The sequence below is a fragment of the Rhinatrema bivittatum genome, chromosome 7, assembly GCF_901001135.1.
Source record: "Rhinatrema bivittatum chromosome 7, aRhiBiv1.1, whole genome shotgun sequence".
NCBI classification, from domain to species: Eukaryota; Metazoa; Chordata; class Amphibia; order Gymnophiona; family Rhinatrematidae; genus Rhinatrema; species Rhinatrema bivittatum.
Window position 1 is genome coordinate 226,299,667 of NC_042621.1, and position 23,045 is coordinate 226,322,711.

General features: G+C 42.9%; 1 protein-coding gene across 3 annotated transcripts in view; it reads left to right on the plus strand.

Moving 5' to 3' along the window:
- The window catches only part of IDE (insulin degrading enzyme), a 434,361-nt gene that overhangs the window by 218,605 nt on the left and 192,711 nt on the right, over positions 1–23,045 (plus strand). For 2 of the 3 annotated variants that reach the window (XM_029609922.1, XM_029609920.1), the window contains exon 15: positions 20,933–21,077. In XM_029609922.1, the coding sequence (XP_029465782.1) occupies positions 20,933–21,077 (145 nt within the window). Of the gene's footprint in view, positions 1–20,932; positions 21,078–21,652; positions 21,798–23,045 lie in introns of all 3 variants that reach the window. The other variant, XM_029609921.1, reaches the window with a different exon arrangement.

The following is a 23,045-nucleotide window of genomic DNA, read 5'->3' on the forward strand; positions in this document are numbered from 1 at the left end:
GGAGGCATTGGGCGGGTTCGGCCTGCCGCGAGGGATGGCAGCGGCCTGGCTTGGAGGTAAGGGACTGCCTGTGGCAAGGCCCGCAGACAGGATCCTAACACAAGCAGACAGTGAAAATGGCTACCATGCATCAAAGTCATCGTGGCACCTTTCAGCAGAACCTCCCCATGCACTGAAGAAGCATAAGCAGCGAGATGCATTGGCACCGTTGATGCATGGAGTGTCAGTGCCAATGGCACAGAATTCTGGCTCCTCGACACATGGTGCGTCACTGCATACAGCACTGATGCACCCAACACACAGTGCACTGATGTACAGTGCATCGAAGCACCCAATGCATGGACCGCCGACACACCTGATACACAGTGCATCGATGCATCCCATGCCCAATCCGTTGACACACAGGCAACTACTGCACTCGATGCACAGTGTACTGGCACTTCAGCAGTTCCAGCCGAAGCATTTTATTCCTCTTCAACTCATGCAGGAAGAGTTCAAATCTCACCCACATGTGCATCTTCAACATACTTTGAGTCCTCTTCTCAACGCAGCTCTAAACAATCAAAATTTGGGAAGCATTCCCTTTCTGCTCCAATTTTACTGGCACATTCATCTAGGGACTCTTTCACATAGTCCTGCAGGAAGTCGTCTACTGCTTCTAGGTATTATATACCTAGGGTACCATCCTTAATCGATTCATCCAGGAGTTTGACAAAGATACACTCTGATCTACTTCTAGATCCCCCAGGTCACACATCTCCTCTGGAAAATCTTTCCTACTCTGTTTATCGAAAAATTAGGCAACTAATGTCATTTTGGAGGACATGCTTACTTAGTATCCTCCTTTTGCTTGTATTGTTCAGTGGAACAGGGACCTCCTGTTAGCTTTGAGACAGACTGGAGAAAATAATTTATCTTTCCAGGACCTAAGGCAGTATGCCATATTATTTTGCTTGAAATATGGAAAACTCATACCCCCTTATTTCCTAGGTATCATCATTTTTCTTTTTCCCCTGCCAAAGAAATATAGAACAAAGCTGATTTAGAAGGTTAATATCTTTAGCTAACAAAATCAAACCACACAATAGCTTTCATAAAAGTATCATTTTTATCAAGTCTATTTATTCTGCAGTGGAAAGTGCATCCAACTCTCTAATTATTTTGGTAAAATCTTTAGAAAAAGATGGAATATTTTTTTTATACAACTCTGAAAGTGAGTTAGTAATCCAAACTCCATCTATGACCTCTAAATTAAATTTAAATCTCAAATATTGTTCAAAAGCCATCAAGATCTCTAAGGCTTTAGAAAGAGGTTGTTCAGCCTCTGATAACAGCTACAACATTATCAGCAAGTAATGATTTAATAATTGTATTTTCTGTAGGCATACCTCAAACTTCTCGCTCACATTTGTTTATATATAAGGGGTTCTAAAGTCCAAAGAAAGAATGGTGTAGACAAAGATCATCCCTGTGTAGTATCCCTTTCCAGCCACAAGAAAGATAATACGCATCCATTTATAGTCTTGCACAGTTGGGTTTGGGTATAATAATTGTATATTCATTATCAAGCCCTAAAAACCCATCTTTTGAATGAGTTTCATCAAAAAGACCCGGGAGACACTATCAAAGACCTTTTCAACATATAAGCCAGTGATTATAGGGTCTACTACTCTCCTCCATGCACTCACTTTTAGAGCTGCATTCAGCTTCCTTACATTGAGGCTCGATCGCCTATCTTATACAAAATCCCTACTTGGGATGGAGAAATAAATAATAGCAGAATGTGTTTTAATCTATTTGCAATAATTTTGGCAACAATTTTAATATCCTAATTCAATTAAAAAATGGATCTATATGAACTTGGATTAGTCAAACATCAAACTTGTTTAGGTATGGTAGTAATTACAACCCTTTGCAAAGACTTAGCATTTGCTTTTCATTTATTTCAAAGAAAATACATGATAAATATTCACTTATCTGGGTACTCAAGACTTCATACAAGTCTGCATTTAACCCATCTGGGCTTGGAGACTTGAACTGAGGAAGAGATCAAATCACCTGTGTAATTTCCTTTAACTTAATTGGAGCACTAAAGTTTTGTACATAGTATTGATACAACTGTGGGAGTACTAAACTTTCCATAAATCTGTCAGGGTCTTAAAGACAACACCATAGCTGTGCTTTGAATTGATACTTTTTTAATGCAGAAGACAAAAGCTAGAAAACAAAATGTGTGCTTCCTGCTTACAGCTTGCAGGGAAATTACCAAAATCCTTAAAAATAATGTTTCCTTTACGGGGTAATCTGGGGAAAGAGACCCAATCCAGCTCACTATACTTCAACGCAGCCTTGTTCGAGCCCAGTAATGGAAGCTCTGGAGACGTTGTGCCAGCAGAGAACTCTCTTTTGGCTAGCAATTAAGAAACCAGGTGAGTTTACGTATAGCCAATGGTAGTCTGGCTGGGCATTACCCAGCCCCCACAATATCTGGGAAGGTGATAACACTACAACTTCTCCAGTTATTCACGTTTAGGATAAGAACATAAGAAATTGCCATGCTGGGTCAGACCATGGGTCCATCAAGACCAGCATCCTGTTTCCAACAGAGGCCAAACCAAGGCCACAGGAACCTGGCAAGTACCCAAATACCAAGAAGATCTCATGCTACTGATGCAGTTAATAGCAGTGGCTATTACTGAAGTAAACTTGTTTAATAGCAGTTAATGGACTTCTCCTCCAAGAACTTATCCAAACCTTTTTTGAACCCAGCTACACTAAGTGCACTAACCACATCCCCTGGCAACAAATTCCAGAGCTTAATTGTGCATTGAGTGAAAAAGAATTTTCTTCGATTGGTCTTAAATATGCTACTTGCTAACTTCATGGAATGCCCCATGGTCCTTCTATTATCCGAAAGTGTAAATAACTGACTCACATCTACTCATTTAATCTGACCTTAAAGACCTCTATCATATCCCCCCTCAGCTGTCTCTTCTCCAAGCTGAACTTCCCTAACCTCTTCTGCCTTTCCTCATAAGGGAGCTGTTCCATTCCCTTTATCATTTTGGTTGCCCTTCTCTGTACCTTCTCCATCGCAACTATAACTTTTTTGAAAGTTTATTGTGATGTAACCAGGACTTAATGATAGAAAAGCAAATGTTTAGGTGTTACTCAGTGTTGCCAGGTGGAATGTAGTTGTAAAATGAACTGAATGTCATCTCCATAAACTTTGTAACTATATGAAAGATTAGAAAGAATTTTGCAGATTGGAGCAAGATAAATGTTGAAAAGTACAGCAGAGAGAGAGGAACTTTGTAGAACATCTGTTTTGATAGAAGAAAAAGAAGATATGTCATTCTTGAAATTGATGAACTGTGATTGATTTGAAAGATAGGATTGAAACCATTTAAGAACACACCCTGCCAAACCTAATTCATGAAGACGGTAGAGGATGATGTCATGATAGACTGTGTTGAAAGCAGAAAATATGTAAATGATACGAGAAGAAGTTTGACCATTGTCAATTCTTCTTCATAGTGTATCAGTGAGGGACAGTAGGGAGGATTCAGGGCACACCTGAAACCAAATTGATGAGATTCTAAACGTTCATGCTAATCTAGATGGTCAGTAAGTTGTTTCAGAATGGCATTCTCCAGTACTTTAACTAAAAAAGGCAAAGATGAAATGGGCCTATAATTGTTAGGAATCGAATTGTCCAAATTGCATTAAGTTTTAAGAAGTCTTCATACCTTATTCTGCTTCGACCAGTTGATGTGATACCTTCTCATAGGGCCAACACAAAAGAGGTTGTTCTACATGAGCTTTTGACTACACAGACTTCTTCCTTAGATGTGAAGAAAACTCAAGAACTTTACCATTTTCTCTGCTGATCTTTTAAAAGTGTAGCCCCCCCCCCCAGAATATATATTAGCCTTATGTGTAGGGATGGGCCACATGAGAAAATACAAATACCAATATGAATTACCTCTGGGTCTATTACCTGAGAGGGGTGGAGACAATATCCTTATCACCCCAATACCACACCAATATTGATCTCTATGGCCCCTTACTAATTTAAGTACTTATAACATTTACTACACTCACAAGCAGAGCTCCAGTCTACCATCACCAGGGCCAGCAAGTCAAAACCCCAACTGTCCAAACAAAAGCTCTCCCTTTGCTTAAAATCATCCCTTTCAGCCGTAACCTCACCTTGCTGGGCAGATTAGATGGATTGTTTTGGTTTTTATCTACTATCATTTACTAAGCTATTTTACTTATACAGAAACTTGTGAAATTATTGAAATCTATCACAAATTTGTTTGGAGATTAAAGTGAGTTACCATTTGAATCTTTTAAAAATTGGAATTAATTTAGAACCTGATTGTGTTCTAACTAGCTGTGTTAAAATCTTTCCATATTTCTTGCCATGTAGAGAAAAATCTTTGTTTTAATGTTTACAAGAAAGATTTCTTTCTTTGTTGCAACATATTGTTTAGTAAGTGCTGTATCTCAATAAATTTCTTCCTTGTCAACTCTGAATTATCTTCAGTTATTTCTCTTTTATTTAGATTTAACTTCTTTTCCAGGTTTATAATTTCTTTGCTAAATATTTCTTCCTTCTAGCAATAGTATAACTAATAATTTCACTCCTTTAAACTGCTTTAGCAGTTTCCCAATTAAGATCACACAGATTCTAGTGAATGTAATCCACTTTGAAGTATCTGAAAAGCGGAATATAAATGAAATATATAAATAATGGGCTTCTTTATATGTTGTGACTTATGGTGCTCATAATTCTGCCATTTTTAGTAATAAAACCCTTAAAATGTTCAACCATACAAAGTTAAAAATGCATTCTCTAAATTTTTCCCCAGTTGGAAGCTCAGTCTCAATGATACAGATAACATGTGAGTCGTCCGACATAATGAGGGCTTTAGTATTTATCACTCTGACTCTAGAAAATGTTTTAGAAATTATGTAATCTGTACAATACTGTGTCCCATGCACCCTAGATAAATGGGTAAAATTCCTGTTCATAGTATTTTGCAGTCTCTGTAAATCTAGACATTCTCGGTGCTTATGTACAGTAGAATTTAATAGGTCTAGACGATTTATCTAAATTGGGGTCAACCACACAATTAAAGTCCCCTCTGTGATCATAGGGTATTATCCTAAAGTTGAAAATGTGGAAACAATTTCTGCAGAAAAGGAATAAGAATTATTATTAGGTGCACCAATAAATTTAAAGATCTCTAACTGTATTCATTCCTATTCTTGTAGCAACCTAAACTTAACTAGGAACTAAAATTAAGATGGAGGTAGGAGTCCAACAGCAAGAGTTTTTATCCACCGATGAGAGATTGTATATGTCCACCTGGTGCAAAGAGTTCCTGGTTCTCAGAGATCGAGTCTGATCTCTGGTGGCTAGAGTGGCAGACCTAGAGGAGCTGAGGCAGACAGAGAGGCACATTATGAACATATGAACATGCCATACTGGGTCAGACCAAGGGTCTATCAAGCCCAGCATCCTGTTTCCAACAGTGGCTAATCCAGGCCATAAAAACCTGGCAAGCACCCAAAAACTAAGTCTATTCCATGTTACCGTTGCTAGTAATAGCAGTGGTTATTATCTAAGTCAGCTTAATTAATAGCAGGTAATGGACTTCTCCAAGAACTTCTCCAATCCTTTTTTAAACACAGCTATAATTAACTGCACTAACCACATCTTCTGGCAACAAATTCCAGAGTTTAATTGTGCGTTGAGTAAAAAAGAACTTTCTCTGATTAGTTTTAAATATGCCACATGCTAACTTCATGGAGTGCCCCCTAGTCTTTCTATTATCTGAAAGAGTAAAAAACCGATTCACATCTACCCGTTCCAGACCTCTCATTTTAAAAACCTCTATCATATCCCCCCTCAGCCGTCTCTTCTCCAAGCTGAAAAGTCCTAACCTCTTTAATCTTTCCTCATAGGGGAGCTGTTCCATTCCCTTTATCATTTTGGTCGCCCTTCTCTGTACCTTCTCCATCGCAATTATATCTTTTTTGAGATGCGGCGACCAGAATTGTACACAGTATTCAAGGTGCGGTCTCACCATGGAGCGATACAGAGGCATTATGACATTTTCCATCCTCAGTACATTGATGAGACCTTCAGAGACATAGTAACCAAGTCCCAGCTGTAATGCTGCCTTAGATCAAGAAGGTCTCCTGGTTGAAGAGCTTCACCCTGGTATAGCAGGAAGTGATCCTGTAGCAAGGACCTGCTCTCCAGGTGATGCATTGTTCTCTCGCACTGAGGACAAGTCTCCCAGGACTATTACCCAGGTGGGAAGGGTTAGGTCAGCCATCATGGTTGTTGATTTGATTATTAGAAATATAGATAGCTGGGTGGCTAGTGGACATGAGGAATGCCTGGTAACTTGCCTGCCTGGTGCGAAGGTGGCGGACCTCATGTTTCATCTAGATAGGATTTTAGACAGTGCTGGGGACAAGCAAGTTGTTGTGGTACATGTGGGCACCAGCAACATGGGAAAACGTGGGAGGGAGGTTCTGGAAGCCCAATTTAGGATTTTAGGTAGAAAGCTGAAATCCAGAACCTCCAGACTCTGAAATGCTCCCTGTTCCACGTGCAGGTCCCTAGAGGCAGGCAGAGTTCCGGAGTCTCAATGCTTGGATGAGACAATGGTGCAGGGAAGAGAGATTCAGTTTTGTAAGGAACTGGGCAATCGTTTGGGGACGGGAGAGTCTTTATCGAAAGGATATGTTCCACTTTAACCAGAGTGGAACCAAGCTGCTGGTGCTAACTTTTAAAAAGGAGACAGAGCAGCTTTTAAACTAGAACAAGGGGGAAAGCTGACAGTTGCTCAGCAGTGCATGGTTCAGGGGGAGGTATCTTCGAAGGATACCAATGAAATAGAGTTAAGGCATCCCAACAGAGGTACCGGTAAAAGCAAAAGTACTCCCTATGCCTTGAGCAAAGTATTCCAGATTATCCCTATCAACTGAAAAGCAGATTAATACAAACAAACAAACAAACAAAAACCACTTTGAAATGTCTGTATGCCAGTTCCAGATGAGAGTTAGAGTGTATAGCAGTGAAAGATGAGAGAGACATAAATGGCATCTCAGAGAACTGGTAGAAGGAGGATAACCAGTGGAACTGTGCTATACCAGGGTACAAATTATATCACACTGATAGGGAGGATCTACTTGGTGGGGGAAGGTGGGGGGCACTTTATGTCCGGAATGGCATAAATTCCAACAGGATAAAGATCATACAAGAGACTAAATATACAGTAGAATATTTATGGGGAGAAATCCTGTGTGTAGGGTAAGAGTATAGTGATAGGCGTAGGCTACATCCACCTGGCAAAAATGCAGACTATGAAATGGTAAGAGAAATCGGTGAAGCTAACCAATTTGGTAGTGCAGTAATAATGGGAGATTTCAATTCCCCCAATATTGACTGGGTATTTATAAATGATCTGGAAAGGGATATGATGCGTGAGGTGATCAGATTTGCAAATGACACAAAATTATTCAGAGTAGTTAAATCACATGCATATTGTGATAAATTGCACAAGCACCTGGCGAGATTGGAACATTGGGCATCCAAATGGCAGATGAAACTTAATGTGAACAAGTTCAAAGTGAAGCATATATGGAAAAATAACCCATGCTGTAGTTACACGATGTTAGGTTCCAAATTAGGAGTTATTATCCAAAAAAAACGATCTGGGCATCATAGTGGATAATGTATTGAAATTGCCTGCTCAGTGTGCTGTGGCGGTCAAGAAAGCAAACAGAATATTAAGAATTATTAGGAAGGGAATGGTGAATAAAACGGAGAATGACATAATGCCTCTGTATCACTCTATGGTGAGATTGCATCTAGAGTATTGTGTATAATTCTGGTCGCCACATCTCAAAGGGCATATAGTTACATCGGAGAAGATACAGAAAAGAGCAACCAGAACGATAAAGGGGATGCAACTGCTCCCCTTGAGGAAAGGCTAAAGAAGTTAGGGCTGTTAAGCTTGAAAAAGAGACAGCTGAGGTGGGATATGCTAGAGGTCTATAAAATCATGAGAGGAATATGAAATGTGAATCGGTTATTTACTCTTTCAGATAATAGGAGTGGGGGCACTCCATGAAGTTAGGAAGTATCACATTTAAAACAAATCAGAGAAAATTCTTTTTCACTCAATGCACAATTAAGCTTTGGAATTTGTTGCTGGAGGATGTGGTTATGGCAGTTAGTGTAGCTGGGTTTAAAAAAGGTGTGGAGAAGTCTATAAACTACTATTAATCAAATTGACTTAGGAAATAGCCACTGCTATTTGGGTACTTGCCAGGTACTTATACCCTGGATTGGCCACTGTTGGAAACAGAATACTGGCCTCGATGGACCCTCAGTCTGACCCAATATGGCAGTTTGTTATGCAGAGGACAATATGGATTATCTATCATATAGTTTCCCGAGAAGTATTACAAATCTGCCTCCCAGAGCAAGACTTGTTTTTTCTAGTTGAAAAGCAACACTTTTTAAAACATCAAAATTGCTACTCCATACAGCTTTTAGAATTGCCTGAGACAAAAAGAATACTCATGCGCTTCAGTTTAATATGCTCCAAATCAATGAGATTAGTCTCTTTCAAAAATACCAACTGTACTTTCAGTTTCCCCAAATTAGATACCACTTTTTCCCTCTTTAGTGGAGTATTAAGTCCAGCCACATTCCAGGTTATATCTTTTAGGTAAGTCACAATCTCTCAATAACCATACCAGAAGGAAAACAATTATTCTTCTTTAACTCGCATGCTGACTACTATCCTGAGCAGCAAGGAACCACAAACATGTTACTCGGCATCTGTAGTCTGATTCACTCCCATTCATTCTTCCATTGACTCCCTACAATGCCTCCAGCTAACCCCTACCCAAAAGCCAGCTTTTTTAGCATCCAGACAGATAATCCAGAACCAGTGGGTTATGCACCTCTACCAGCAGATGGAGAAGGAGCGAAGCTGACATCACAGTATATATATACCCCTGCAGTGACATCAGCCCGCCAGTATTCTCCATCTTCAGCAGATGGTGGACCTGCATCTTCCTACTGGGGATTGCTTAAACTTTTCAGAAGGAGAAAAGAAGAAAGAAAATTAATTTGCCCCACTCTCCTCTTGTGATACCATAAGATCCCTCCCTCAGCTAAGAATTCCTGAGATGATATATATTGGATTCCCTCAGCTGAGTGCCTTGGTCCAGTAGCTGATTTTCAGCCAGCATGGACTTACCTGTAAAAGACAGCTGAAAGGCAAGCAGGTGCAGGAAGCTGAGCACAGCGGTGACGGTATATGCCCTCACCCCCCGCAGCCAGAGACCAACTCTGTACTCAGCTGGGATGGGCTGAGCTCAGGTAAAGCTTAAAAAAAAAACAAAAAACAGAACAGAGAAGGAGATTTTTTTGTAGGGCTTCCTCCTTCCTCTGGTATCCATGCTTTGTGCGCTGATCCGGTGTTCGTTCCCACCTGCAAGGGAGTTGAGGGACGTGGGCAGCCTGGCGAGTTGAGCAGCCCTTTCAGACTATGTTCCGCTCTTAGGCTTTTCTCTGTGTGCTGCATCGTAGGCCGCAATGGCGTTCACTCATTTTCCTGCACATTAGGCTGCCCTCTGCAGGAGTGCATACGGCTGTGCATCCAGTTATGTGCCCAGTTTTTGGACGCTTAGTTGGACGCCTGCTTGGGCGTCCAGTTGATAGCGGCATCAAATTTAGGTGCACACTTTCCTATATGCATAATCTGGGTGGCATTGAGAGCACTCAGTTTTTGAGCACTCATTGCGGCACAGGGTTGTTCGTTTAAATTTTGGACACTTAAATTTTGGATGCTTTTTTTTTTTGCAGTGCGAATACAGCTGGATGCACACCTTTCAGTCGCCTGTTAAGCTTACTGACAGATTGGCGCCTATAGCTGAGAAACCTAAGTGCTTTACCCTCTTGTGCTGCTTGTCATATTTGGGCATCTCAGCCTGGCGTTCCCTCTAACTTATGCCAGCGCTGCTTGGAGGCTCAGGGAAAATTGCCTTTGTCTGATTTTACTAGGCCTGGTTCTTCCCAGCCTGATGAGGGCCTGGGTAAAGATGTGTCAGAAGGGGGGCACCTGACCTTTGAGCTCCCTTAACTGGTTTGTCAGCGGGAGAAGGTAGTTCAGTGGTTACAGAACAAGTGCCTTCTGGTTTTGGCATGGATGCTTCTGCCTTTACATGGGTGGAAGTTTTTCAAGGATTGCAATCTTTTCTTTCAGTAGGTCTCAGTCATTTTGTCCCAGACAGCCCAGATGGGGTGCACGCTTGGATATAGGAAACTCCCCCCCCCCCCCCCCGAGTCTCCCAATTAAGGTGTGCTGACACCCCCAGGGTACAGGAGATAGGGGGTCACCTCTCTCTCTTTTATCAGAGGTGGGTCGAAATCATGTCAGACCAGTGGGTCTTGGAGGTGATGCAAGATGGATATGCGCTGGAGTTTCACAGTGTTCCTTGGGACGTGTTCATGGTGTCTCCTTGCCATTCCTCACAGAAGAGGCAGGCAGTGGAGTGTACATTGTCAAGGCTCCTCAGTCTGAGGTCTCTGGTTCTAGTGCCCATGTATGAAGAAAATATGGCCAATAGCAGATGGACTCAGGACTAATGGGTAAAGTGTACTCCTGCTAGCAGTTGAAGATGGATCAGATTTCAATCTGACGTCAGCCCCTAGTACATATACCCCTGCAGGAAGTGCAGCTCTTCTGTATTTTCCATCTCCATAGCAATTAGGGACTATCTGCACGCTCTCAAGCGTTAGATCAAAGTCAAAGAAGAAAACCCAAAATTGAAAGAAGAAAACCTACCTGAAGACGAGCCCCGCTCTCCTGCGGTGATATCCTCGGGTCCCTCCCCCAGTTGAGATTTCCGAGGTGATTTCCGTGGTCCCTCGGAGGTGAGCCTCGGTCCGGCGGCCGAATCGCGGCGAGGACCTAGCCCCCAATCCTTCAGGCGCGGCTGAGAGGCAGCGGGTGCACCCTCGAACGCGGCGGTGAAGGTATTTGCCCTCTCCCCCCGGAGCCGGAGACCACCCGGGACGAAACCGGGAAGCACCGAAGACAAGGTAAGGTAGAAATCTTCTACTTGAATCCGGTCTCCGAGGATCGAGAAGGAGCACAGGTCACCGACCTGGAATAGAATGCTCCGGAGTCCGCATTCAAAGGGGGACGAGCCTTGGCAACCCTGTACCCCCTGGACCCGGCAACCAAAGATCTTCTTGCATGCCCAAGAGTGGATGCCATGGTCTGCGCGGTCTCTAAGCGCACCACTATCCCAGTGGAGGGAGGAGCTGCGCTCAAGGATGCACATGACCAACGTCTGGAGTCCATTCTCAAACAGTCATTTGACGTCGCCGCTATGTCTCTACAAATTGCGGCCTGCTGTACCGTGGTGATATGTGCCTGCCTATCACAAACCAGGAACAACACCCCGGGAGAAGACATGGAACTAGCAGTATCATTCCTAGCGGATGCTGCCTCCGACCTAGTGAGCACAGCGGCCAGAGGAGTGTCATCTGCGGTGGCTGCCAGGAGGCAACTCTGGCTCCGAAGCTGGTCGGCCGACGCATCTTCCAAAACGCGCCTCACAAGGATGCCCTTCAAAGGATCCCTCCTGTTCAGCAGCGAACTAGAGAAACTGGCCGACAAATGGGGCGAGTCCCCATTGCTGCGACCGCCGCAAGATAAGACGAAGAGAAACGAGCATCCCTTCCCCAGGTCTTCCAGGGGCAGAAGTTCGCAGCGCTTCAATCCTTACAGGAACAACTACCAAGCGCCCCGCCCTACGGGCAGGAACCAGTCCTTTTGGACCAAGCACAACTAGAGGGGAGTCAGCTCGGGTACGGGCCCCAGCCGCACCCCACAATGAGATTCAGCCGACCCATCCAAGGGAAGAAGCCATAGGGGGCAGACTAGCCCTATTCTACTGCAGATGGGTTGAGAACCTCGGACAAGTGGGTCCTAGCCATCATTCGGGAGGGGTACTACCTGGATTTCCTACGAGCCCCTCCAGACAAGTACATGGAGTCCCCCTGCCACGACCCCTCCAAGAGGGAGGCAGTGGAAGCTACACTGTCCAGGCTACTGGCCCTCGAGGCCATAACCCCAGTACCTCCACAGGAAATAAATACTGGCCATTATTACATTTATTTTATCGTTCCCCAAGAAAGAGGGAACATTCAGGCCCATCCTGGATCTCAAGTCTGTCAACCGACACCTCAGGATCCCTCGCTTCCGCATGGAAACCCTACGATCTGTTATAAGGGCGATACAACCAGGAGAGTTTCTCACATCCCTGGATCTTTCGGAGGCCTACCTGCACATCCACATTCATCAGGAACATCAGCGCTACCTACGCTTCAAAGTCCTGAACCGTCACTTCCAGTTCCGAGCACTACCCTTTGGGCTAGCCACAGCACCCCGGACTTTCACCAAGGTAATAGTGGTGGTGGCGGCAACACTGAGGAAGGAAGGAATCCTCGTTCACCCTTACCTGGACGATTGGCTGATCAGAGCAAAGTCACCGGAGGAAAGCCGCCAAGCAACCAGCAGAGTCATAACTCTACTGGAAAGCCTAGGATGGGTAGTCAACACAAACAAATGTTCCCTTCAGCCCTCACAGTCGCTGGAATACCTAGGAGTCCAATTCGACACCAAAGAGGACAAGGTCAGCCTGACCCCCACAAGGAGATCAAAATTGTGGAACCGGCCGCAAACCTTGCTTGAACGATCCTCGTCCCACAGCATGGGATTACCTGCAAGTCCTCGGGCTGATGGCATCCACGCTGGAAGTTGTGCCATGGGCGCGAGCCCACATGGGGCCCCTACAGTGCTCACTCCTATCACGATGGAGCCCACGGTCCCAGAACTACACCGTACGTCTATCACTCCCCGGCAGAGTTCGGACCCAGCTATGGTGGTGGCTGCAGGCCAGCCACATGAGCCAGGGATCAAAACTATCCTTCCCAACCTGAACTCTACTTACCACAGATGCCAGTCTACGAGGATGGGGAGCACACTGCGAGGAGCTAACCGCCCAAGGGCAGTGGAACGCAGAAGAGGCAGGATGGAACATCAACTGCCTAGAAGCATGAGCAGTCAGACTAGCCTGCTTGCGGTTCATCCACAGACTTTGAAACAAAGCGGTCAGAGTAATGTCGGACAACGCCATGACAGTGGCCTACATCAACCGGCAGGGGGGAACCAGAAGCCAACAGGTGTCCCTAGAAATAGACCCCCTGATGGCGTGGACGGAAGCAAATCTCCAGTAGATCTCCGCCGGCCACATCGCTGGGAAAGACAACATCACGGCAGACTTCCTCAGCAGGGAAAATCTAGACCCAGGAGAATGGAGGCTGTCATCCGCAGCCTTCAAGATGATAGTGGATCGGTGGGGGATACCGGACATGGACCTTCTGGCAACAGATCCAACGCCCAAGTATCCAGATACTTCATCCACAGGCAGGAACCGCAGTCCCAAGGGATCGATGCCCTGGTACAGCCCTGGCCCCCGGGGACTCTACTATACGCCTTCCCACCGTGGCCCCTACTGGGCGCAATCATTCACAAGATACACCTACACAAGGGACTAGTTCTTCTGGTGGCTCCGGACTGGCCAAGAAGAAGCTGGTACGGTGACATGAGAAGACTGCTGGCAGGGAACCCCTTACCCCTGCCCCCCACAGGGACCTGCTACAACAAGGTCCGATCCTCCACAAGGACCCAGCTCAATTCTCTCTTATGGTCTGGCCATTGAGAGGGCTCGCCTGAGAAAGAGCGGATACTCAGGGGCGGTAATCAACACTGTCCTCTGAGCACGCAAGTTCTCCACATCACTAACGTACATAAGGATCTGGAGAGTATTTGAAGCCTGGTGCGAAGACCAAAACATCAAGCCATGCTCATTTACAGTTCCCGTGATCCTGGAATTCTTACAGAACGGACTACAGAAGGGTCTGTCCCTCAACTCCATCAAGGTACAGGTGGCCGCATTGTCATGCTACGGCTCCAAGAGCGAGGGCGACAGCATAGCCTCTCACCCGGACATGTCACGCTTCCTGAAAGGAGTCAAACACATCCGCCCACCACTAAAGTGGCCGGTACCTCTGTGGAATCTCAATCTCGTTTTGGACTTCCTAACGGGAACTGCCTTCAGACCCCTCCGAGGCCTGTCCCTCCGCCTGTTAACCTTAAAGACGGTGTTTTTGCTGGCGGTGTGTTCAGCCCGCCGCATATTGGAACTACAAGCACTATCCTGCCATGAGCCGTTCTCAGGACTGACCCCGGGGTCCATCCAACTACGCACGGTTCCCTCCTTCCTCCCCAAAGTGGTCTCTCACTTTCATCTTAACCAGACCATCTCGCTACCAACGACTGATGGCTTGAAGAATTCGGAAGAAGTCTGTAGTCTCCGCCACCTCAAAATCGGCAGACTCCTATCCAGATACCTGGAAATGTCAGAACCCGTACGAAAAACAGACCACCTTTTCGTCCTTCACATCGGAAAGAGACAAGGGGAAGCGGCCTCACGGGCAACCATCGCCCGCTGGATCAAGGAAGTGTGGTGGCTTGCCAGCTTCTACGTAAGCCGCCTTGATGACTTCCTTGATCCAGCGGGCGGTGGTTGCCTGTGAGGCCGCTTCCCCTTGTCTCTTTCCGCTGTGAAGGACGAAAAGGTGGTCCGTTTTTTCGTCCTTTGCTTTTCGGCACAATGCTTTTCGAGGAGAATACTGAAGAGCTGCACTTCCTGCAGGGGTGGGTATATGTACTAGGGGCTGACGTCAGATTGAAATCTGATCCGTCTCCAACTGCTAGCAGGAGTACACTATACCCATTAGTACTGAGTCCATCTGTCTACACTAAGGAAAATGAAATTATCAGGTAAGTAATTTCTCCATTTATTTTGTTGTGCCTGAGAAGGAGGGCTCTTTTCACTCCATCCTGGATCTCAAAGGGGTCAACCATCATTTTGGTGACTCATTTTCGCATGGAAATCTTGTGCTATGGGGTAATGGCCATGCATTTGGGGGAGTTTCTGACCTCCTTGGATCTATCTGAGGCTTACCTGCATATTTCCATCCTGCTAGAACACCAACATTTTCTGCGATTCGCGGTTTTGGGATGTCATTAGTTTTGAGCACTGCCTTTTGGTCTGGCCACTAAGCCCAGAACTTTCTTCAAGGTTTTGGTGGTGGTGGCGGCAGAGTTGAGAAAGGATCGGATTCTGGTACACCTATACTTGGATGACTGGCTGATTCGGGCCAAGTCTCTGGAAAAGAGCCTCCTGGTGTCTTGCAATGTGATCTTGTTGCAGGAGCTCAGTTACGTGGTGAACATTGCCAAGAGCAGTCTTTAGCCATCTCAGTTGCTAGAGTATCTCAGTGTTTGGTTCGACACAAAGCAGGGCAGGGGGGATTTTCTGCTGGAGAGTCGCATTCAGAAGTTGGCGCAGGTGTATCTGTTGATGAACCCAATACACCCAACAGTGTGGGCCTATCTACAGGTGCTTGGATTGGCAGCAATCCTGAAAGTGGTGCCATGGACGAGGGCGCAAATGCATCCTCTTCAGCGTTCCCTGCTGTCTCATTAGAGCCCATAGTCTGAGGACTATTCAGTTCGGCTACACCTGCCTATGGTCTTCTCGCAACTACAGTGGTGGTTACAAGCGGATCATCTAAGAAAGGGGGTTTCCCTAAAATTACCAGATTGGCTAGTGCACACGACAGATGCAAGTCTCCAGGACTGGAGAACTCACTGCCCGGAACTGACAGCATAAGGGCGCTGGAGTGCAGAAGAGTCTTTCTGGAACATCAATCGGTTAGAAGCCCAGGCGGTCCAGTTCGCACACTTGCAGTTTGGTGACATGTTGCAGGGCCGAACAGCCGGATAATGTCAGACAATGCAAAGAAAGACCATGTAAGAGCAGACTTTCTCAGCTGGCAGAGTCTGGACCCAGGAGAATGGTATTGTCCGATGAGGCTTTTCAGCTAATAGTGGATCGCTGGGGCCTTCCGTTTCTGGACCTGCTGGACCGTTTCTGAACCTGCGAAGGTTCCTCAGTTCTTCAGTCATAGGAGGGACCCAAAGTCATTGGGCGTCGATGTTCTTGTGCAGGAATGGCCGGAGGGCAAGCTGTTGTATGCTTTTCCTCATGGTCCATATTAGGCAGAATGGTTCGGAGGGTCGAGTGTCACAGCAGGATGGTCTTCTTGTGGCGTCAGATTGGCTAAGGAGTCCATGGTATGCGGATCTGCAAAGAGTCCTGGTAGTCTCCCTCCTCTGGTTTCCAGCGCACAGGGATCTGTTGTGGCAGGTGCCTGTTCTTCAAGAAGATTCAACTCAGTTTTGTCTTACGGTATGGTCCTTAAGAGGCTTCACTTGCTGAAACATGGATATTTTGCTGCTGTGTTTGCCGCTTTACTGCGAGTGAGAGAGTTCTCCATTTCCTTAGCCTATGTGCGGGTTTGGCGAGTATTTGAGGCTTGGTATGAAGATCAAGGGGCTCTTCCTCATTCGGTTTAGATCCTGCTCATTTTAGAATTTTTGCAGGATGGATTGAATAAAGAGTTGGCCCTTAATTCCTTAAAGGTACGGGTAGCGGCTCTTGCCTGTTTCGGGGGTCAGGTGAATGGTCGACCTTTGTTGGCTCATCCAGATGTGGCCCATTTCTTGAAAGGAGTGAAACGACTTCATCCTCCCTTGTGGTTACTGATGCCCTTGTAGAGTCTTAATCTGGTTTTGGATTTCTTAGCAGGCCCTACCTTTTGACCAATGTATAATCTTTCCTTGTAGTTATTGACCTTGAAAACAGTGTTTCTTGTGGCGATTTGTTCTGCATGTAGAATATCTGAGCTGCAGGCCTTGTCTTGCCGAGAGCCATTCCTTTGAGTGACGTGGGGTGTTACAGCTGTGTACTATTCCATACTTTTTGCCCAAAGTGGTCTTGGACTTTCACTTGAATCAGTTCATTATCCTGCTGTCTCTGGATAGGGAGAGAGATGCGGAGGAATGCCACCTGTTGCGTCCTTTGGATGTTTAGGGACATCTGAGGTATCTGGAGGTTTCTAGACCTCTCAGGAAGGCGGATCACCTGTTTGTTTTTCACAGTGGAAGTAAACAGGGCAAGCTGGCTTCATGGGCTACAATAGCCAACTGGATTAAGGAGATAGTCACAGCTGTGTATATGGATACTGAACAGCTGTTTCCTAGTCAGGTTATGGCTCATTCCACTAGGGCTCAGGTAGTGTCATGGGCAGAAGTTAGATTGTTGTTTCTTGTCGACATTTTCCGAGCTGTGATGTGGTCCTTCTTACACATCTTTTCCAGGTATTATTATCTGGATATGCAGACCAGGGAGGATGCAGCCTTTGCATGTTCGGTTTTGACTGGACCATCGGCAACCTCCCACCCTATTCGGAAGTAGCTTGGGTACATCCCACTGGTTCTGGATTCATCTGTCTGGATGCAAAGAAAAGGAAATGATCAGGTAAGTAGTAATTTCTCAATTCATCCCACTCAATAGCAAACTTCAACCAAATCAACAAATAAAACCAAGTAATAAATTTCTTAGAAAATCCTCCAAAAATATCATGAATCTAGTTAACTAAGTGTTCAGATGCCACATTCGCACACAGTCATAGAAAGTTAAAAGTCCCCAAAAAATTGTTCTCCATATCGCCATGGTAATGACATTACAGTAATCTTTTGGAAGAAGTTGCATGACCACAAATCTCCTGTCAAGAAACCTTCCCAGCAGCAAAGCATATAGTATATATCAGCTCAATAGAAAATGTGATCTCACACTAGCAATTCTCAGCAGATAAGTTTTATGTCCACTCAGAGATGATGTAAATCATACAAAGCCAAAAATAATACATCTTCGTCACCTTCCTTGTAAGGCTATAAACCTTGTTTGTTTTTATAGTTATATCTTATTCTCCACCAACACCTCAAACCATATCATGAAGAAACTGTACAAAAGACTTTGCAGCTGCTACAGAATCAAAAAAAGTAGTCATTCCATTATGACAAATTTTCATTTGTGCTGTATATTGCAAGGAGAATTTAATCTTTTTGAACAATTCAGAGAAAAGTGGGTAAAATCCATTTGGTGGCTGAAATTATGTTGGAAAATTCCTGGAAAACCTTTTTTACTCTGAAAATATAGCTTGGTCTTCATGTAGACTTGAAGTATATTTTTATGCGTATAGTTCAAAAAATGTGCTATCACCACATGAGGTTTAGTTTGTTCATTAGATTTAGCTCCAATTCTATATGCATGTTCAAATAGCAGTTTCATTTCTGGTATATTTAGTTCTGTGGGAAGCTAGCTTTCTGATGTGATCACTAAATCCAGATCAAGCAAATTTTTAACTATACTGGCAAATCTCACATAATTGCAATGTAATTTATTTCAAGATCATCAATTTTGTCATCCATTTCACTGTTTTCTTTTTTTTAATGCTTTGCACTAGTACTTTCAGTTTTTTTCTCTCCTCCTCCCTAGTAAAAGGAATTTGCTCCACCAAGCCTAAGTGCTTACCTACATCTGTAATTGCTGTATTGAGAAATCTAGATTTTAGCAGTCATTTTTTTAGGACTGTGACTTCTGCATTAGTTACCTTTTCAGCTAGGGCCTCACCAGACTCTCAGTACACTGCTTCATCTTTGCTATTGACCATCTTAACTGCAACCCAGCTGCAACATATCTTTACCTTTCTTCATGCTCTTTGTGGTCATCACAGCCTCATTTTCCTTTATTAAGAGTGCTATATTATTCATAAATAAATAAAATACAAGCATTATTGTCCATTAAAAATTATTTGGAGGTCAATGTGGTGAAAACTGTAGGATTAGCACCCAGAGCTGCTGAGCAGCAGCATGTCCGCTCAAACTCAATGCATCTCGTCACTCCAGAGTGAGATAATCTTAATTTGGGCAGACTGGATGGGCTAGTTGGTCTTATTTACCATCATTTACTGTGCTATATTTACTATGTACAAGGAAGCCCTATATTTATATAGTCTTCAGTTGTCAGATTTATGCAGCCATTAGTCATAGTACATCAGCGTGGTTTTCACAGAGCTGATGGAAGCACCCTTTTGAACCTCTGAACTCCTGTGTACTCAAGTACGAAATTTGGAAGGTCATATTTTTGGTGGCAGTGACACATCAACTTTATATATTAGATTTCATCCTAATAAGGTGGCGCTATAAACGTTTCCTAAGTTCCTATCTAAAGCGGTGTTGGATTTCTATCTTAATCAGTCAATTGTCTTTTTTTTTTTCCCCCAGACCACATCTTGTGGTCTGTAATAAAAAAAAAACACAAAAAAAAACTGTCACCACTTAACTTTAGTAGACTAAAGACAATTGAAAGTCAACCCAATTTTTTTTGTTTTGATCTTAATAGGTCTGAGATTGCAGTACCAAAAAAAAAAAAGTTGCATTTCTAACTGAATAGCAGATTGCATCTCCCATTATATGCAGACTGCTCTGACCTTACAGAAGCATGTCAAAATCCATATTAGGACCATGGCTATGTCGGTTACCATCTAAGTTCAGCTTCCATTGAGGAAATTTCTAAGGCTGTGAGTTGGAGTTCAGTTCACACATTTCCTTTCCGTTACTGTTTAGATATGTCGTCTTGGTTGGATACTAGATTTGGACTGACTGATCTCCATGGCATCCTTGAAGGGTAAAGCCCAACTGTATTCCCCCGCCCTCCTTCCCTGAGGACACATTATTTTATTTTGGGTTTTCTCCCTTGTATAAAAAAAAAATTCACAAAAATCTATGTAAAACAAAAGGAGTTTTACTCAATGAAAGCATGTTCTCCTACCTGTTGGCGATATTGTTTTCCCTCTTCGTTTGTTGAAAATAACCCTTAGTTAAGTAATTCCACTTGTATGAGTATGGTGAACTGCTTGTTTTAAAAGAAAGCAAAGATCATACCTGTTAAATATTTCTGAATATAGTAGTTCACCAGTCCCGCAAACCTTCTGAGCTCCCCTTTTGAAATTGCACTCTTCCAGCCATAGCTCTATTATCAGAATTGAAGGGATCAGCAGGGTTGCAGAAATACAGGAATTCCCATACATGCATGATAAAGATTATTAGGTCTTTTCAGAAAGCTCTGAAGCAGGATGGCTGTTTGGTGCTGAGTGTGCAGTCATGTGACCCAGTTATGTGACTAGTGAACTGCTATCTTCAGAGAGCACTTGTTACAGGTAAGCAACTTTGCTTTATTTAGTTTGATCATATCAATATCAGGAACACCATGGAACAATGCATATTAAAATTTTGTTGGATGTGAAAATATTGTAGGGTAGTTTAGCTTCACATAACCTACAGTTGATGACTTTGGCTTTACCATTAAATGTCATTATTCAATGCTAATCATAAGCCAAAAAATGTATACACCAAAACACTATTACAAAAGATTCTGCTGTTTGGGATATAGTACTCGGGGAAGCAACAGGCAAGTACTATTATGTTAGTTATTTATTACTGTATCTGTACTAAAATACCTATCTATGGTAATGAATTCAGAATGCATGAATGTATTTAAATCCTTGGAAGCTAAAAATGATTGCTTCTCATTTGAGATTAGTTTCGTATTTTTAGTTTAATCCTTATTGCCTCTCCTTTATATATATATATTTTTTTTTTCCTATTTGGTGAGTCTGTTATAGGTCTGATTTATCAAGTATTTTTTCTCATATTCTGTGCATCTGGGAAAATGTTTTGATAAATCATCTCCTTGATGTGTTCGAGACCCAACTTAAAATGGCCAAACACAGTAACTGGGGAAAAATGAAAACAAATATTTTACTGTCAACATTTTCTTCCAGCCCGTTTGCTTATGTGGATCCTTTGCATTGTAACATGGCCTATTTGTACCTTGAACTACTCAAAGACTCCCTCAACGAGTATGCATATGCAGCAGAGCTAGCTGGCCTGAGCTATGACCTCCAAAATACCACGTATGGGATGTATGTAAGTACCCAAAATCAAGGAAAATCTTAAAGCCTTCAGGCTACTTCCACTGATCAAAATTTCTGTTTTGATTAGGTGGAAGGAGTTTTTTAAATGACATTTTCCACCGAAGATCTAAGGTTTATTTTGTGGGGGCTGGATTTAAATAAATTTTTTTTAACATTGATTACTAACCATATTTTTTTTCATAATTTCAACATCAAATTAAATCTTGCTCTATCTTCAGCAATATTTGCTGTCATATTAAACAAATTTGCTTCATGGCTTCTTTTTCCATTATTCTTTAGATAAGTTAGTACTAGGGTCTCATTCTTAAAAGAAAATTGGCACACACAATACCGTTGAGTGTGGCTTTTATTTTTTTCAGTGTCAGCTATACACTGAATACTTTCTGACCAATTAAGAAAATCATCTTCATATTAATTCAAAAAAAATATTTAAATTGCCCATTTGTTCCTAAGGCATACTGATGCATATGAGGCTGCATATACATACTCTTCAGTCATGTTTTCTCATCCATTATTGTGCCATTGCTTGAGGTATCAAAGCATTTCTTTTGTTTTTCTTTCTGTTAGTCGCTACCTTTATGCTGATCCTCTTCATTGCAACATGACATACCTGTTTCTCAGGTTATTGAAGGATGATTTAAAAGAGTATACATATGCAGCACGCCTCTCAGGTTTGATCTATGGCATTGCATCAGGAATGAATGCAATACTTGTAAGTAATAAAAAAAAAAAAGTACAGGATGCAAAGAGACAGCTTGACTCTTTAAAGCAGAGCTTGAAAAAAAATGGCATTCTGCTGAGATGGTGAATGTGTTCTTTTACTTGCATCATCTCTTAATTTAAAAAAAATAACTTTGGCTAATTAAGTGAATGGTTTGGTAAAAATCGGTATGTTTTGTGCATGTGTGTTGCAGTCATTTTTTCACATTTTAATTTGCACTTTTCGCTTGGATACTTAATATAATTAGTGTTGGTGTTTATAAAGTCAGTGATTTAGTAGAAAGAATATAGTTCACTTGTTTATTTCCAGAACAGTTTTCCTAAATGAACTTATCCGAACTCCAAATTTTGGATGAATGGGGCCCAAGGAATCCCATTACAAAACATAGACACTAGCAATCCTTCCTTCAACTATACAGTGCAGTGAATGCTGGAAAAAGCCAACATTTCTGTTTTGCAACCTTTCTGTGGTCATGAAATCATTCTCTATCTCACACCCCCTCTCTCTCATACACGCACGTGTGCTATAGTATGTATATATATATATATATAATTTTTAAAAAATAATTTGAGGCAATATCATGAGACTGCATCAAACTTTTGTTTAGTCTAACAGCCATAGAATCCTACTCACTGATGGAGCACAGCAATATCTGATGGGGATGTGCAAACAAAAAATATTCGATTTGGTTCATTTTGCCTTTTTTTCCAGCATATGTTTTCAATTTGTTTCAGTGGTTTATGCATGCAAATGCTGTTTGGTATGCATAAAATTGAATTTTATGCTCAGAAGTTGTATTTATGTGCATAAAATTACATTTGTGTGTAAAATGTATACGTATAAGCTACCAAAACAAATTAAAATAAATCCACATCACTAATACCTGATAAATGTTCAGTGTGATTTAGCCTCACTAATATGTTGCATGTATATTTGTAAAAGGATTAAAAGTTAATTTTCCATTTTAAAGCAAAAATGTATTACTTTGGTTCAAGGATGTTTTATAAGTGCAATACCACACACCAGTGTGCGCACCAAATTGTTCAAACACATGCCTGCAGTATGTTGTAGAATCTTCTTGCTTTAGGGAAGCACATTGAAATCATTGACGCAGAATGTGTTAATCTTTTTTATTCGTCTACAAGCAGAATGAAGTAGTTACATAGAATGGTAAAACCATCTGATAGTATTGAGATGGAGCAATTCTTGCATAGCTTTTTTGGGCATACACAGATTCTC